This window comes from Scheffersomyces xylosifermentans (assembly GCF_036884685.1).
Source record: "Scheffersomyces xylosifermentans strain CBS 12540 chromosome Unknown RJT20scaffold_4, whole genome shotgun sequence".
Classification (NCBI taxonomy): domain Eukaryota; kingdom Fungi; phylum Ascomycota; class Pichiomycetes; order Serinales; family Debaryomycetaceae; genus Scheffersomyces; species Scheffersomyces xylosifermentans.
The window spans coordinates 1,263,973-1,278,430 of NW_027042942.1; the positions used below are offsets into that span (position 1 = coordinate 1,263,973).

The 14,458-nt window shown below is 40.7% G+C and overlaps 5 protein-coding genes across 5 annotated transcripts; 2 read left to right on the plus strand and 3 right to left on the minus strand. All coding sequences in view use genetic code 12, as the record gives it.

Moving 5' to 3' along the window:
• The first annotated feature begins 2,582 nt into the window (after positions 1–2,582).
• Positions 2,583–5,762, plus strand: RJT20DRAFT_44407 (uncharacterized protein). Its single transcript, XM_064920172.1, has one exon. The coding sequence runs from the start codon at positions 2,730–2,732 to the stop codon at positions 5,664–5,666; it is 2,937 nt and encodes a 978-aa protein (XP_064774498.1). The 5' UTR covers positions 2,583–2,729; the 3' UTR covers positions 5,667–5,762.
• ARC15 (Arc15p) lies at positions 5,727–6,475 on the minus strand. The gene has a single exon (XM_064917252.1). The coding sequence runs from the start codon at positions 6,324–6,326 to the stop codon at positions 5,859–5,861; it is 468 nt and encodes a 155-aa protein (XP_064774499.1). The 5' UTR covers positions 6,327–6,475; the 3' UTR covers positions 5,727–5,858.
• Positions 6,476–7,408: 933 nt separating this feature from the next.
• RJT20DRAFT_44481 (uncharacterized protein) lies at positions 7,409–8,299 on the minus strand. The gene has a single exon (XM_064920174.1). It carries the CDS (start codon positions 8,117–8,119, stop codon positions 7,712–7,714), a length of 408 nt encoding a protein of 135 aa, XP_064774500.1. The 5' UTR covers positions 8,120–8,299; the 3' UTR covers positions 7,409–7,711.
• A 337-nt stretch (positions 8,300–8,636) lies between these two features.
• PGI1 (glucose-6-phosphate isomerase) lies at positions 8,637–10,517 on the minus strand. Its single transcript, XM_064917253.1, has one exon. It carries the CDS (start codon positions 10,423–10,425, stop codon positions 8,761–8,763), a length of 1,665 nt encoding a protein of 554 aa, XP_064774501.1. The 5' UTR covers positions 10,426–10,517; the 3' UTR covers positions 8,637–8,760.
• A 2,102-nt stretch (positions 10,518–12,619) lies between these two features.
• On the plus strand, positions 12,620–13,787 carry FGR50 (Fgr50p). The gene has a single exon (XM_064920173.1). The coding sequence runs from the start codon at positions 12,717–12,719 to the stop codon at positions 13,605–13,607; it is 891 nt and encodes a 296-aa protein (XP_064774502.1). The 5' UTR covers positions 12,620–12,716; the 3' UTR covers positions 13,608–13,787.
• The last annotated feature ends 671 nt before the right edge of the window (positions 13,788–14,458 follow it).

Genomic DNA, 14,458 nt, shown 5'->3' on the forward strand with positions numbered 1-14,458 from the left:
GGTGGTGATGTCGGTTATGAGAATGCAGATGCAGATGCGAATGCGAGTGAGAATGAGAAATTTTTGGGGTGGCTCGTGTGGGCGGCGTGTCAAACGAACATGAGCAAAGCAAAACAGGAGAGAATGGGAGAAAATGGCAGCAAATGGGTGAGAAATGATGAGAAACGGGGAGCAAATGGCAGCAAAATTGGGCGAGAACCGAGAGTTGAGATGACAGATTCGACGGAATCGACAGAATCGAGACTCTTTTGCGAGAATTTAGTGAGAGAAAAATAAAATAATAAAAAAAAACAGAAACGAGAAACGAGAAAACGAGAAACGACAATTGACAATCCGACTAATTAACAGAGTGTGGTGAGTGTTGGGAGAGGGTTGGATAGTAGGAAAGGAGTGTATGGCAACTGGCAAGAGTGTATAGCAAGTCCCAAGAGTGTATAGCAACTCGCGAGAGTGTATGGAGTTGAGATTAGTATATGTGAGAGTGTGTGAAGTAGATAATTTAGTATTTGAGAGTGTGTGCAGCATGATGGGAGTGAAAGTTTTTTCGCATTTAGTGAGAGAAAGTGTAAAAAGAGTGTATCGGGGGAGAAAAATGAGTAAGGTGTTTACCATTTTGCTTGTGGGTGCTGGCTGTGGTTTCTTTTTCTTTTTTTTTATTTCTTGCTGAAGGCGGTGCACGTCGCAAGAAAGTAGTTGTCTACAGGACGGTGTGTGTGCTGGGGGGTATTGATACGGTCATTCGAGGAGTGTTTTGGCGAGATCCGGGCCATCTTGAGGCAACCAAAAAAAGGCCTGAGGTACAATCTGGTTTGAGCTAACTCACTATCAATGTGAGAAACGAACAAACACTGGTGTAAACAGGAAAACACCCCGGTGGCACCACGAATTTAAAAGAAACATCAAAGAAACAACAGACATTTTGTCTTAGGTAGGGTCGTCAGCTGAGAATGTTGCAACCAAAATACTGGGCTGTCATCTAATCTAAACATGAGATGCTCCCATAACCCCCGATTTCTGGCCCACACGGATTCACTCCTGTTCAACAAGTCACACCAGTCCCTATTACTATACTCTCACGTCACGCTGGCATCCAACCATGTTGCTCATACTCAGGTTCGAAAATGAGAAAACCGGATTTCATCACTTCATCGTGCTAAACAGCAGTCTACCGCAGCCTAATTCCTTCCCGGTAGTATTTTTTGTGCCACCACCGATTGTCCCTACGACTACTGTTGGATCTACATGATACCTAATAATTACAGTGCCTTAGGGACACATGCCATGTGTTACCACGGACATTATTACCCCTTATACTTGAGTTGGTGTCATTACGTTGCCATCTGGGTTGCTTAATTGCCATGGCATGGTAAGCTTCTCGAATGACCTTGAATCCGTATTTCAAAAGCACCATCGCTAAATCGATGACAAAGCACTTCTTGGGTGAAAATTTTAGTGATTGCCTGTAGTAATGGTGTGGATGACGGATTTAAAACCTTAAGGATATTTTTAGCAATCGGGCATGTCTAATTCCTCTCCTGGAATGATGGGTCAGTAGGCGGACCCACCGACTAGGCCGAAAGATTCTATATCAACTCTTGGACCTGTTTCAATCCGAATCATCGGTGAGTTTATTTCTTTATAATTGCAGATGCGGTGGTCTAGGCTCCCACCCGAAGGGCTCATTGAAATGGCTCCTACCATCAATAGAGTCTTTCGCAGTCAAAATAGATGATGTGCACCCCTTCAAGAACTTCAACTTTACTGTTCTCTTTGCCTATTCCTTTCCCCTAATACCTGTACGGCACCATATGGTTGCCTTCCTTTGTCATCCATGTCATCGCTTTCCAATATACCCCGATATACCCCAAAAACTCTTCTTGTATAATATTGCTATGGCAATTATCTCTAACAAGGAAATACATCTCTACTCACACTCTTTGATGCACTACTTTTTATTTTTTTTCGTCAATACTTTTGTTTCAGTTGGGTCAAATTATACAAATGAGTAATTGTGCCTGTCGGGTCCCCCGCTCTTAGTTACTCTCAATTTTAACTACTTGGACTCTACCAGGTAACCCATATGTAAAAAATACGAAGCCATTGAAGGGGTTCAGCAGATTCCTTGGGACTCCCCACTTTTATCAATTGTTCCAACGTTTCAAGAGCCCCTTCGTCAGGATGTATGTCGCCCCAACGACTTCCAGAAGACCCAATTAGGTTAATGAAGGCTGTTACTAAGTTACTAACTTTCCAAGTAATTTCCCGTTTTCTTTTTGAAGCAGCCTCATGTTGATCTTTGCTTCCCCAGACCTTCGTCTCATTTCCAATGATCGCCTCTCCCCCTAATTAACCTTTCTTGTCTTAATATGATGACATTCACGTGCTGGGCTTATAAATAAATAACCGACGCTAATTTCTAAATTGTGTCATAAAAATCTATTTTCGACATTGGCCTGCATCGCACCAGGTCTCAACAGTTTTGTCGAATACTTCATGTAAACCTCAACTTTAGACACTTCTTTGCGACAATAGCAGACGAAGATGCTGCAACATCATAACTTCCAAATCGGGTAATTTTGTAAACATGGTACACAACAATTTAGCATCTCTAATGAAGACAACATTAATTACACGGCAGGACATATTTGAAGACAACAAAAGGTGGTAAATATTATAGAACGATAATAACTACACTCTTCTCCCAATTCTAGTAGTATCGATCGAGAAAAATGTCAACGATACCTTTGTATCTCCAGATTAAGAACGCAGGACAGCGCTCTTCGGAGGAAGAAGTGGGAACTCCGTTGTTCGAAGTCTTGTCAGATACGGCCATTCAATTTGAACAGAAACAGTACGATTTCACCCAGATATATACACCACTGACTATTCAACAATTTAAGCAATTGGTTGATACTGATGAATCCTCGTGTTTCATTTTCATGGGCCCTACTGGAAGCGGCAAAACCACTTCATTAAGAAAAATTCTTAATGCTAAGATCAATCATTTGACCCAAGCTAAAGTCATCTCGTTTGTCTCTGCATTCGAATTGACTGAAAACAATAATGTTGCAGATTTACTAGGCAACACAACTTCAAAGGTCAAGCACTTCTTGTCGTTTGAAAACCACATGAAGAAAGCAAAGTTAGACTGTCTCAAAAAAGGACAGGACGTTCTCTCGCACGTCTTCGAGAAGAGGTTGACCAGAAAGACCAACTCAAACACTCAATCCTCTAGATCGTGCTTAATTGTTACTTTCTTCTACAGCAACAAGAGAATGACGTATATTGACCTCATGGGAAATGAGAAGTTTGATGATGTTGCAACCAATCAAGCTACTGTCTCCTCTTCCCATTCATCAAATACTTTTGCCAATATGAATATGTCTTCGATTACCCAATTGTTGACCAAGAAGTCTTTGACGGGTCGCTCTTCCAATTTAATTACCAATTTGATCTTTAAGAAACTGGACACTGCTCGCAATGTTCATATTATTTTACATTTGGATAAATATGGAGATGCTTCGTTAGCTAAATCTATTTTGCATAACATAGCAGATCTTATTAGTAACTTCACGTTGGATTCTTCTTTTAAAAGTCCTAATCCTAGCTCACTTTCCAAATTTCCACACTATGCCAGGCCAACTGCTTCATCTTCCTTACTGTCACCAATTCGTAATAACAGTGCCTTGGCCCGCAAGAAGCTTGCTTCAACTGGTTTGAAACTTCCAAAATTGCACAAGCCGAATCTCGCTCCGAAGCTGTTGAGATCTCCTTCGACACCACCATCCAGAATGATTCTCAACTCTTCTCCTGTACGCAAATTGGCTCCTATGTTCAACAACAGTAAGTCTTTGATGAACGATTTCAACGAAATCCAGATCAAGAACTTGAAGAAGACAATAAGCGAACTTGAGGTCGATAATGCTCAATTGAAAATGGATGTTAGGGACCTTGTTGACCAATTGAACACTGAATTGCCAGAGACTCATGATGACTTGACTATTATAGAAGGAGACTCCCAAATTATGCAGCTTCGTTCCAAGATTGACCAATTGAGAAGAATTAATGAAGATAATGACCAGTTATTAGAACTGCAACGATCCATCGTAGCTGAACTCAAGGTTGATATCAAGGCTTTCAAAGATGACTACGGTCATTTCAAAGCCAAGGTTCAAGAGATTAGAGATAATTTCACAACATTGGAACAACAGAACCAAATGTTGAAACAAGAATTGAAAACTGTTAAGGATAGTTTGGAGTTATCTCAATTGAACAATACAACTTTGAAGTCAGAATACGAAAAAGAAATGGAGCAGAAGAGCTTGATCAGTAACGAGTTGAGTGATGCTAATGAGAAGATCCTTGATTTGACTGCTCAATTGACAGAAAGAGAAAATGAATTAGCAAGATTAAACAACAAAAGAGATAATGAGCTTAATGAAATAAAGGATTTGAAGGCAAACTTGGAGATGATCAAAGAGCAAGAGATCACTCAATCTCAGCAAGTTGAAATCTTGAAGGCTAATGTTAGCGAACTTCAAATTCAAGCAAACGAATACAATACTCAAAAGAAATCTTTATCTACTAATGTGGCTGACTTAAAGAGCGAATTGCAAATGAAAGAGGAAAAGCTTCAATCTTTGATCCAAGAGAAAGAGACCTATGTGGGCAGTTTATCTGCTACTGTTACAAAGCAGGAAAAGACTATTGTTTCTTTGAGGTCTGAATTGAAAGAACTTGGCCACTCCATTTCCTCGTTGAAGTCTGAGTTGGACTCAAAGACTCAAAAATTAAAGGAATCGAGTTTGAATATTGCTGCTGAGCAAGATTCAAACAAGTCTTTACAATCTCAATTGGAAACTAAGTCGGATCAAATAAAGGATCTTCAGCAACAGTTAAATAGTGCTAATGAAAAACAGAACGAATTGGCTGCAAAATTACAAGAGAATAGTGAAATCTCAATGAAGGAGAGTGAAGTTCAATTGGGCTTTATTAGCGACCAATTGGAGCAGAAGGAAGCTGAAATTGCTAATATGAGAAGAGAATTGAGTGAGAAAGACGGTTATGCTTCCAATCTCATTTCCGAGATTTCGACCTTGAAGTCCCAATTAGAATCAGTTAATGTCAGCTATTCATCCGCAGTTAACGCTTTGAACGACCAGATTGGCTCCCATACTTCTGCTATGTCTATTAAAACAGAAGAGATCACTGATTTAAAGGAAAGGATCTCACAGTTGGAAAATGAATTGGCTGGCACAGCTTCCCACTGGTCTGATAAGTACGACCTGATGGTTCGCGAGAAGGACCAATTGTTGTCTGACAAGCAAGAGCTCTTGGACGAAGTCAGTGTTCCGTTGTTGGACACCATGAACATAATGTATCCTGAGCCAACTCCTACTTTGGTTAGACACACATTCGATCCTTCGGAAATCTTTAACGATAAGGAAAGTAGTAAGGAAAACACTCCAGATAGCTATAGCTCGTCGGCTCAGTCTTCGCCTGACAAATCGAGAAATATCTTGGCTCCTTCTAACAACTATAAGTCAATGATAACTGCCATGTCCAAGGGAAAGAAGCTTAAAAAGAAGTCATCTCACTCCAAGAAGCATAAAGTGCATAAGATCTCTTCTAATAACTCCAGCACGACTGTTACGTCCCAATTCTAACCCTATCCCCCTATTAATAGCTAATGTTTACTGTTTTCTACGTGATACCTACCCCCTCGTTTAATTTTTGTTTTATATTGTTTTAGTAATGTAATATACAAAGAGTGAAGAATGTAATTGTAGCATTGTAGTATAACATAGGTTTACATTGGCTAGTTTTTTGGTGATTTGAACGTAACAACATATCTAAGACTAGACGGTTCTTCTGTCACTCATAAAACGGACAATTGGACCTAATCCGGTGACTTCTATCGTCTTCTCGAACCAACTCAACAACAAACCACCCTGTTTTTGGCCATAGCTTGTGTCCATAGTCTTGTATAAGTATTTCACCAAAGTATCCTGTTGGCTGCTATCCAATTTCTTGACAAATGACGATAAGTCGTTGATGTTGTGGTTGTTCTTGATGGAACATAAGATCTCGAAGATGGTCTCCGAGTGTAGGTTCTTGGTCGCTTCGTCGGCTATGTAAGGAGCGCTGTCCAATGCCAAAGCTAATGCCTCTACGAATTGACCGGAAGACAATGCCGATCTGACCTGTTTAGAAACGGCCACTATATCTGCCTGGGACGTTGGAGGCAAATCTGGTATTAATTCTTCCTTGGATAAGTGGTTTTCTGGCTCGTAAGCGTCGATGTCGATTCTTCTCCAGTCTTCCATGATGCAGTTAATAAATGTGGATATATTAGATCTAGTTCTATAAGAAAGGTAACAAAAGTCGGGTTTTTAATTGATTTCCGGCCCAATGCAACTTCTATGGTGTTCTACGATGAATTGAACTCGATCAATGGCTCGATTAGATACTATTAGACTACCTAACTATGGAAAGAACATGATATATATTGTATATCTCCTTATAGTGAGCGTTTAGTCCGTTGAGGGTTTGAGAAGTGAGCAGGGAAACATCCCTGACGCAGTAGTGAGAAATAGTAGTGGGTCTTTTACTGTGGAGCTGAGTATGATAAGTATGTTAAGTATGGAAAGTATGGAAAGCATGGAAAGTATGTTAAGCATACTAAGTCAGTTATGTTGCTATATAATTCAGCTGCTGCTATACTAAGTCAATGGAGTCAATTGAGTCAATTAAGTATACTATGTATATTAAGTGTATTAAGTATATTACGGTATGTAATGTATGTTAAGTATGTAAAGTATGTAATGTATTTTAAGTATGTAAAGTATGTCAAGTATGCTAAGTATATTAAGTATATTAAATACAGTAAGTCAATGAAGTATATTATCTCAATTAAGTATACTAAGCCGATTAAGTATACTAAGTCAATTACGTATTTTAAGTCAATTACGTATATATATATATATATATATATACAGTCACTTAGTATATTATTAAGTGCATTAAGTATACAAAGTCCCTTAAGTATATTAACAATACTAACGACTAAATATAAATTAGCTGTTGCATATCCATTAACGACTTAATTAGACAGACTGACCTTATTGACAATAATACTGGTGTTAACTCATACTTTCTTCTTTCAAACTACCAGTGTTAAAGGAAGAAGACAATTAGTAGTTTCTTTTAATATCGAAAATATAAGTGGGATAATGCAGCACTATATTACCAGCAGGATAGGAATAACATTATGTGTATACCGTTACGATCTGGCAATTCGTAATTGCAAGCGTGGAGTATTCAACCAGAGAGAACTATTACTATGACTTTTACTATCTCAGAGCTCGTTGTAGTGTTAGCATTCCTTTCTACTCTCAACCATCAGTCCATGTGAACATTTCCAAACCGTTTAGATCCACATTTCAACACTGTGTTACTAATAATGGTTTTGCAATACTGTTATTAATAGATATAATTCACTGATCTTCTGTATTGAACTTGAAATCTATACTCTCTAAACACAAACACCTTCGAGAACTCAACTGTGTCTGGAATTTACTAATATACATGGAAATGGCTGTGATTACTATGGAATAATCGCCAAAAGTACATCGTTGTTGCTGTCTATATTGTCATTTGTTGGTCTTGTCGTACTCTGTCTTTTATTCCTTCATTAAACCCTTCCTTCGCCTTAATTTGCAACTTTGGTTCTTTTGTTGGACTTGGACTCTTCCACTTCTTCTTCTCCTTCTTCGGCTTCTTGTTTCTTGTTGGTGCTGCTACTAACTTTGGCCACATGTTCGTCAATGAATCCTAATGCCTCATCTCTCAACTCCATCGTATCGACCACAATAACTACTAAACCATCACTTCCTACTTCGTATTTGATATGTCCCTCATTGGGTATGGCTACCTTCTCATCAAAAGTATCGAAAAACGTATTAACGTCATTTATGCTCTGTATAGTGTCTAGCAACCTTTCTTCCATCTCACCTTCGGGATGAGACGGCGAGTTGACCACTATTATCACTCTCAATGGGTTATCCAAGTCTTCATTTGGTTGCTCCAAATGAGCAGGAAAGTCCTCGTTATCCGACATTTTTCTTTTAAATTTGGATTCTACAGTACACTACACAGAAACCTATCAATCCTTTGGATCAAGCCTGTCTTCCTCTGACTCGATACCGCCAATGTATAACCTACTTCATTCAATTTGATACTCTTCCCATACATTGTTAGTGAAGGCACAAAAAAAATTCATCACCTCGATGTTCCTGCGTATAGTTATATATATATATATATTTTGCATCCAGTTTTAATGGGTTAGAGTTATATAATTGATGGAAGGTGATAATGGAAGTAGATGATGATGATGAAGGGGAAGATGGTAGAGAGGAGAAGGTATTTGTTCGTTCTAAATGTCTGCATAAGAAAATCCTAGTTTTAAGAGTGGTTTAGCCTCAGGTATCATCCCTCATTTGATTATGGGGTACTTAATTATGGGTGGACCATATCCATTTCACTACAAGATATCAAATCAACATATGAAGTCAACTGCGGGGATGATACGCTACATCAAGTTAATGAGCCCTTCTCGCTACAGAAACCTACAACATCTCTTCACAATAGTGTAACATTATTAAAACAAATACTAGCATTTAGAGTCCCGGAAATAGCTAATGACTGAAGTCCTTATTACTCTTCTCACTTCAATCACAATTTAGACCGCTCTTCAGATAGTTAATCGGCCCAGTCCTTGAATTGGTTAATCAAACCTTGAGTAGATTGGTCGTGAGTGTCAACTTTCTTGGAGTTGTCTTCCAATTCCTTGCCAATGACCTTGGCCAAAACCTTACCCAATTCAACACCCCATTGGTCGAAGGAGTTGATGTTCCAGATGGCACCTTCCACGAAGGTCAAGTGCTCGTAGTAGGCAATCAAAGCACCCAAAGTGGCTGGGGTGATCTTTTGGGCCAAGATAGAGGTGGTTGGTCTGTTACCGGAAAAGACCTTGTGTGGGACCAAACCGCCAGTGGCACCTTCGGCCTTGACTTGCTCCTCGTTCTTACCTACCATTAAGGCTTCGGCTTGAGCAAAGAAGTTAGAAGCCAACATCTTTTGGTGGAGGTTGTTCTCAATTGGGTTGTGGGACTGAGCAGCAAGAATGAAGTCAGTTGGGATCAACTTGGTACCTTGGTGAACCAATTGGAAGAAAGAGTGTTGAGCGTTGGTAGCTGGCTCACCGAAGAGAATGGTTCCGGTTTGGTAGTTGGTGAATACATTACCTCTGGTGACAGACTTACCGTTGGATTCCATGGACAATTGTTGCAAGTAAGCTGGGAATCTGTGCAAGTATTGGTCGAATGGAGCAACCAAGTGGGTTTGAGCTCCGAAGAAGTTGTTGTACCACACTGATAATAAACCACCCAACACTGGGATGTTTTCTTCCAATGGAGTGGAAGTGAAGTGCTTGTCAAGGGCTTCAGCACCCTTTAAGAAGTTGTCGAAGTTGTCGTAACCAATGAAAATGGCAACAGACAAACCAATGGCCGACCAAACAGAGTAACGACCACCGACCCAGTTCTCGAAACCGAACATGTTCTTGGTGTCAATACCGAACTTGGAGACTTCTTCGGCGTTGGTGGATAAAGCAGCGAAATGCTTAGCGATGTGGGCTTTGTCCTTAGCAACGTCCAAGAACCACTTCTTAGCAGAGTTGGCGTTGGTGGTGGTCTCGGCGGTGGTGAAGGTCTTAGAAGCAATCAAGAACAAGGTGGTTTCCTGGTTCAAGTTCTTCAAGGTTTCAGCGAGATGGGTACCGTCAATGTTGGAGACAAAGTGGACGTTCAAGCCTGGCTTGGAGTAGTGCTTCAAGGCCTCGGTGACCATGACTGGACCCAAGTCGGAACCACCAATACCGATGTTAACCACATCGGTGATGGCCTTTCCGGTGTAACCAGTCCAGGAGCCCGATCTGACCTCTTCCGAGAACTCCTTCATGTGTTGCAAGACTTCGTCAACTTCTGGGGCGACATTGACGCCGTCGACGGACATTGGCTTGTTGGCTCTGTTTCTCAAGGCGACGTGGAAAACGGCTCTGTCCTCGGTGGTGTTGATCTTGTCACCAGCGAACATGGCGTCTCTCAAGGACTCGACGTTGGCTTCCTTGGCTAAGGCGACCAATTGGGCCAAGATCTCGTCATCAACCAAGTTCTTGGAGAAGTCGAAGAGGACCTTGGACCCGTCGAAGTTGGTAAAAGTTTTGGAGAGTTTTTCGAAACGTTTAGGGTCTTTTTCAAAGGCTTCTTTAACCTTGAATGATTCGCCCGAAGACTTGTAGGTCTGCTCGAGAGTTTTCCAGGCTGACAACTCGGAGGCTAACTTGAAATCGGATGACGAAGACATGGCGATGTTTTCGGATGTTTCTGGGTAGTTTGCTACTATTAGATACGGCGTGTAATCCAGCAATTGCGTTGACGGTTCAAGCAATTGACATTTGGCAGCAAATAATTTGTCCCCAATGCGGATTGTCCCTTTATTATATATTTTCTGTGGGCAGAAGCGGCGGCGTGAGGATCCCAATTTTTCGGTCGGGAGAACTCCCAGTAGAGTGAGTGAGTGTGGGTGGTGAGTGTGAGTGCGGTGGGTGGGGGAGAGAAGCGATTGAAGCTGCGGTTACAGAGTTGGGTGGGTGTAGTAGGAGTTGGTGTAATAGAGAGAGATGATGTAGTGAGAGTAGTGAGAGTAGTGAGAGTAGTGAGAGAGTGGTAGGTTAGAGAGAGTGGTTGGGTTGGTGTAGCTGAGAGAGTGTATGTGAATCTGTGTCTGTGGGAGAGTAGAATAATGGGACATTCACGTGAGAAGAGGAATAGAAGGAAGGTTTGAGAGTGACAGGTGATCATTTTTTTCATGTTGTGTCTTGTGTGGTCTGCTGAGTGTATTAATGTAAAAGGTGAAGATGTAAAACTCTAAATATCTATTCATGTAGATTTATAACGTTATAGTACTCCTCTGTAATGCGCTGGATATTACATTTTACATTATACATTATACATTATACATTATTTCTGCTGATTCAATGGGTCAACATATTATATGTGAATAGAATTATCATTCAATTTCTTAAGGCTTCGCTTCATTTTTTGTTTACATGCTATGCCATATTATTTCCCACCTAATGTGGTATTCTGTATTCTGCAAACAGCATAGTTCTCTATTGGTCATTTAGTGTGCCTGTGTCACTCTGTGGTTCTAATTAGTGAGAAATATCTCATTCCAGACCAAATTATTAATTGTACCGCCGCGAGCCCTCCTGTCCGCCAGTGCGACCGACCGGTGTAGTTACGTGGTGGTGAACCATCTGATGCTCTTACAATTACTGACCAAAGCTAGAGTGATCGTTACTACTCTTTTACTACATTATTACTACTCTGCTTATGCTGTCACATACACTTCTATTCGCCTGCAATTTCTACCCCCTCGGAGTTCCACGTTTTGACTTCAATCACGGGCCTCTTCTGCCCCACAACTGGATGTCTTCCATGGGCTCTAATTCATTCTCTGTCCTTGGAATCTCCGGTCGGTTTCGGACTCACTGTCGGCCGGTAATACTTACATTAGCCCTGGTTTATTAATTTGTGAGTAAGCACTTACCACACATGGTTAATTGCAATGCTGAATAAGCATCGTCTCTTTTCTCTGTTTTATCTCGTTTATCAATATTATTCCACCTCAAGGCTCTGCTATGAACTCGGACTATTCCTTAACTTTTGATTTTGGTCTCTTCAGTAATACCTCTATCCTTCTCTCCGTAGCTAGATTCCCACCCAGCTTACTCACTGGCTCATCTTCCGCCTGTACAATGCCAACTTCCTAATTTGATGCGTGCACCTTCCCCCGGATTGGTCGTCTGGGCAAATTTTAGCCATTGGAAGGCACTTCCTGAATACATTTTCTGTTTCTCGAGCAGCGACGCCTGTGGACCTAGCACGAAGGTCACAAGCATCTACTTGACAGTTCGATGCGAGCCCCATCAATAGCTCCTCTTTCACATTTAAGGTGTTTAAGGTACACAGGAGTTATTGGGTCAAGTCACGTGATGTAAAATTCTGCCCTGAGCTGACCTGAGCATCGGTACATTATTATGTAACTGACATATTATTAGTTGTCAACCGCATTCCACTGAACTGGGACGCCCATACTAAAATATAGGCTCAATTGGCTTTTCAAGCCCCAATCTTTTCATCTCTTGATTACCTTCTTTCCAAACACTCAAATGAGATACAGATCGAAGATATCGTATCAAAATCGTCATTTCTTCTCCCTCCTCTCCCTCCTCTCCCTCCTCTCCATCCACTCTCTCCTCTCTCTTCTCTCCCTCCTCACATCAATCACATCAATCACATCATTCACATCCACCTCACCTACTCTACGCCATTCGAATATCTCATGGCATCTTCTATCTCCTGCAGACACCACCAACAGTGTTCTTTCCGGCATCTAATCCCCACCCCCTATGTATGGGAACTAATCTAAGGAAGAACTATGAGGAAGTGATAGATTCCTGTTATGATATATGTTGTTTGTGTTTGATAGAGTAAGGAGGAGTGAACAATACGTTAAAATTATCTATTTGGCCGAAAGTGGGGTTGAAGTCTTGTAAATCATATTATACAACTGACTAAATCGTAGCCGCTATGTCTGGATTAGCCTCAAGATGGGCTACTGATGATTCTTTGGTGGAACAGGCCAAGAAACAGGATGAAAAGATCAAAAATAAGAAACCAGCAGCATTGGAAAGCAAGTGGTCGACGCCAGTGACAATCGAAAAAAACAAGCCATTGCAGAGCATATGGGCTAACGCTCCGGAAGAGCCCAAGGAAACGAAGCTGGAAGAACCTGTTTCTCCATCGAAGAGTATACCAAAGGGCCCTAAAGCTCATAGAGAAAAGCACAATCATCAGTCATCTCAGAAGGATGAATATAGGCCGAAGCCACGTAGAGAAGATCACAGGCGAAAGAGTCACGACCATCTTCAGCAACAGCATCCACAATCGACCAATGAATCTCGTAGTCGAAAACCTAGAAATGATCGTCATAATGGAGGTCGCAGTAATACCGCCAAAAAAGACCATGGACAAGGAGAAATCGAAAAAGATGCTCACGTTGACATACAAGAATTAAAGAAATCTGAGGAGGAAGATGAAGAGGAAAACGACGACGATGGATTTGTCACTACGGACGACGAATCGGAGGAAGAGCAAGCATTGCCCACTCCACCAAGAAGCTCAGGTAAGAATGAAAAGACAATGGCTGAGAGGCTTGGTCAACTATCACTAGGTGATAATCGCAAGAAAATACCTCAAAAGTCACTGCCTCAAAAGGTTAATGCTCCTAAGCTGAGGCAATCATCGAAGTACGAAACTCCTCGTCAAAAAAGAGAGCGTGAAATTAAAGCAGCTAAAGAAGAGGAGGCCAAGCAGAGAAGGCTACAGAAGGAGCAGCAAGATAAAAAGGCCGAAGAAGAGATGTTCAAGCTTTTGGAACAACTAGATTCCAAGGAATTGGACTGGGCAAGTTTTGATTAAGAAAACTAAGAATCCCTCCGATAGAAACAGTGCAAATCTCTTCCATTTCAAAGACAATGATTGGAATCCAATAATTCCATAGTGATCAATTCATAATTAATGCAATGGTATGGTTATAATTTCGATTATAATACATATATATATTCAAATCAACCATTATCACGAAAATGTCGATTAACTTTTGCGGTCATTCTACTCTAATAATAGCGTAGTGTGGGTGCAAGAGGCTTATTGAATGAATTGACAGTGATTATTCTTATATCATTTATCTTCTTGTGAGCCGCCATGTAGGTGTACGTATGGTCTGCATGTCTTCAACGCCAGCTTTTGAAGAGACTATTAATAAGAAGCATTCTGAAAATGTGGGATGCCTCAAGTCACATTCGGAAGAATAAGTCAGACACGTTCCATTTTCATTCTATCTTTAACCATAATGACAAAAAAAATGGATTATTAATCATTGAGCCCATTTTATCTCTCTTTGGCACTGTCAGTCTTTCTAAGGAAGAAGTGTACTTATTCAACATATATCACACCTGCTACCAAGGCTGCAGTTTACAGTCCATGTTTTGCAAATAAGCTCAAAGAATCCAAAGCTAGTGGCAAGCATTACTACTGCGTGAACAGTACTTTGGAACTATAACGTAATTAACCATGGTAACACAAGCTTAGATCTTAGTAATGGGTTTTAACAAGCAATAAAATCATTGAATCTCTTCTTGATATTGTTGCAGAATTTTCCAACAAGATTGTAAGAAAGATATCATAATCATTTATTCTCTCATCAGCACTCCTGCCGCTTCTCAGTAAATCACTATTACAAAGCCAGAGCAATGCGCTGATACATCAGA